The sequence below is a fragment of the Habropoda laboriosa genome, unplaced genomic scaffold (genome assembly GCF_001263275.1).
Source record: "Habropoda laboriosa isolate 0110345459 unplaced genomic scaffold, ASM126327v1 scaffold14, whole genome shotgun sequence".
NCBI lineage: Eukaryota > Metazoa > Arthropoda > Insecta > Hymenoptera > Apidae > Habropoda > Habropoda laboriosa.
Window position 1 is genome coordinate 799,507 of NW_017100137.1, and position 2,674 is coordinate 802,180.

A 2,674-nucleotide genomic window follows, 5' to 3' on the forward strand; every position below is an offset into this window, starting at 1 on the left:
TAATTCAATGCACTATCAGTATTGTATAAATAGAATTTTGTACAATTTTTTGTGTATTTATTAAATAATTGTATTCATATTTATATTAAAACAATGAAAAGTAAAAAATGCATAGTAATATAACGATATTCTTTTGAAAGTTATGACTTGCGATATTTTCATAAGAACGGTGATTAAAGCATAAAATAGATAGATGATTTGATTGAGAAGCAGCTTGAAAGGAACATAGGTGGCACATCCCGTATATATTCTACATGTGAATCATACGTAGAGCACATCTTAGAATTTCGTGAGTTTCAATACTGTTTTTCTAAATTAAAAATATGAAACCGAAACCAGTATTGACAGCTGAGGCAGCCTGGACAAAATTACAACAACATTTTGACGCTAATAGTTCAAAAATTAAGATATACGAACTCTTTCAACAAGATCCTAAACGTTCTGAAAACTTTAGGTAAGTTTTCGTCAGTCCTTGACGTATGACCTTGACATGACATTTTTAAAGGTTGTTCATTTACAACTGAAATTAAGTTGTTGTAATAATCTTTTTCTTATATTTGTTGTTTATGAAATAAAGATAATAAATTTATTATTTTTTACAGTTTAGATTTTTCTCAAAATATTTGTTTCTTTTACTTCTAAGTGCAATACATTTTTCTTTAAACTTTTACTGTTTTAGACTTTTTTAACATTTTAATACATATAAATTAAGCAATTGCAATACATTTTACCTGAAAATATTGTATAAACGGAATTTGAATTCATAAAATTATAGTTCAATTCTTGTAAAAATATCTACATGTATATATATACATCATTATGTAAGCAAAATTTTATCATTATTCCTATTATTAATTAGCTTAGAAATTTCTACTCCTGAGGATGGACCAATTTTACTTGATTATTCCAAGAATCGTCTTACTCAAGAAACATTACAATTATTATTAGAATTAGTATGTATTTTAATATTAGTCAAATCATATTGCATAATTATAATAAGAAATTATTTATTTAAACGTATTTCATTAATTTAAAGGCTCGGGCACGTGAAATAGAAGCTGCAAGGGATGCTATGTTCAATGGAGAGAAGATTAATTTCACAGAAAATAGAGCAGTTTTACATATTGCTTTGCGTAATAGAGCTAATAAGCCAATATTGGTTGATAATAAAGATGTGATGCCAGATGTGAATGCTGTATTGAGTCATATGAAGCAATTTACTAATGAGGTGAAATATATGTATACTTTTTAATGCAAAGTTTTTTAAGTGCAAACTAATTTGACTATTTTTAGTTGTTTATTTAATGTGCACTTTTTTAAATTGTATAGATTCTATCAAAAGAATGGAAAGGTTTTACTGGTAAACCAATTGAAGATGTTGTTAATATTGGAATTGGTGGTTCAGATCTTGTAAGTTATATAAATTACATTTATAGAAAGCATGATTATAACCAACAATGTAATTACATGTATAGGGTCCTTTGATGGTAACTGAAGCATTAAAGGCATATCACATTGGCCCAAGAGTCCATTTTGTTAGTAATATAGATGGAACTCATATAGCTGAAACTTTGAAGAAATTGAATCCAGAAACAACTCTTTTCATAATAGCTTCTAAAACATTTACCACTCAAGAAACAATTACAAATGCTACTTCTGCTAAAATATGGCTTTTAGATACTTTAAAAAATGTGAGTAAATTGCAAGAATAATAGTTTCAATCTATATTATGGGTATATGAGAAGCATGACCATTTTATAAATATAAAATTTGTGTTGTACAGCCTGCATCAGTTGCGCGGCATTTTGTTGCATTATCTACCAATAACCAGAAAGTTAAAGAGTTTGGTATTGATGAGAAAAATATGTTTGGATTTTGGGATTGGGTTGGTGGACGTTATTCATTATGGTCAGCTATTGGTTTATCAATCTCCTTGTCTATTGGGTTTGATAATTTTGAAAAATTATTGAGTGGAGCATACTTTATGGATCAACATTTTTGTAGTGCTCCATTGGAGAAAAATGTAAGTATTCTTTTTGTCTTATAATATTAAAATTATATATTCTTTTAATGCTTTAAAGGAAAAGTAAGCACTTCTGTTGCATATAGAAACTCATAGTTTGTTGAAAAAATTATTATTCTGTAGGCCCCAGTTATATTAGCCTTACTGGGAGTGTGGTATCACAATTTCTATAAGGCAGAAACACATGCATTATTGCCATATGATCAGTACCTACACAGATTTGCCGCTTATTTCCAACAAGGAGATATGGAAAGTAATGGAAAATATGTTACTCGAGCAGGAAAAATTGTAAATTATAATACTGGTAAATATTTTTAATATTTTGTAATGTTTAATAGAATAAAAGGAAAAATACAATTTTTAGGAATTTAATATTAAAAATTTTTTCGAATATTTAAGGTCCAATTGTGTGGGGAGAACCAGGTACTAATGGACAGCATGCATTTTATCAATTATTACATCAAGGTACTAGACTTGTCCCTGCTGATTTTATAATTCCAACACAGTCGCAGAATAAGGTATTATTATAATTAATAATTGATAAGTTTATTTTAGTAGTTTTAACATAAGAGCAGATAATAAGATATAGAAATATTATTTCAGGTTCAAGGAAATCTTCATCATAAAATATTACTTGCAAATTGTTTTGCA

The 2,674-nt window shown here is 27.6% G+C and overlaps 1 protein-coding gene across 1 annotated transcript in view; it reads left to right on the forward strand.

The window, feature by feature from the left end:
- The first annotated feature begins 215 nt into the window (after positions 1-215).
- LOC108578999 (glucose-6-phosphate isomerase) overlaps positions 216-2,674 on the forward strand; it is a 2,989-nt gene continuing 530 nt past the window's right edge. The window contains exons 1-9 of the mRNA XM_017942428.1: positions 216-454; positions 860-953; positions 1,037-1,228; positions 1,330-1,410; positions 1,476-1,691; positions 1,784-2,023; positions 2,147-2,327; positions 2,423-2,541; positions 2,627-2,669. Coding sequence (XP_017797917.1) covers positions 324-454; positions 860-953; positions 1,037-1,228; positions 1,330-1,410; positions 1,476-1,691; positions 1,784-2,023; positions 2,147-2,327; positions 2,423-2,541; positions 2,627-2,669 — 1,297 coding nt within the window. The 5' untranslated portion in view covers positions 216-323. The remainder of the gene's footprint in view (positions 455-859; positions 954-1,036; positions 1,229-1,329; positions 1,411-1,475; positions 1,692-1,783; positions 2,024-2,146; positions 2,328-2,422; positions 2,542-2,626; positions 2,670-2,674) is intronic.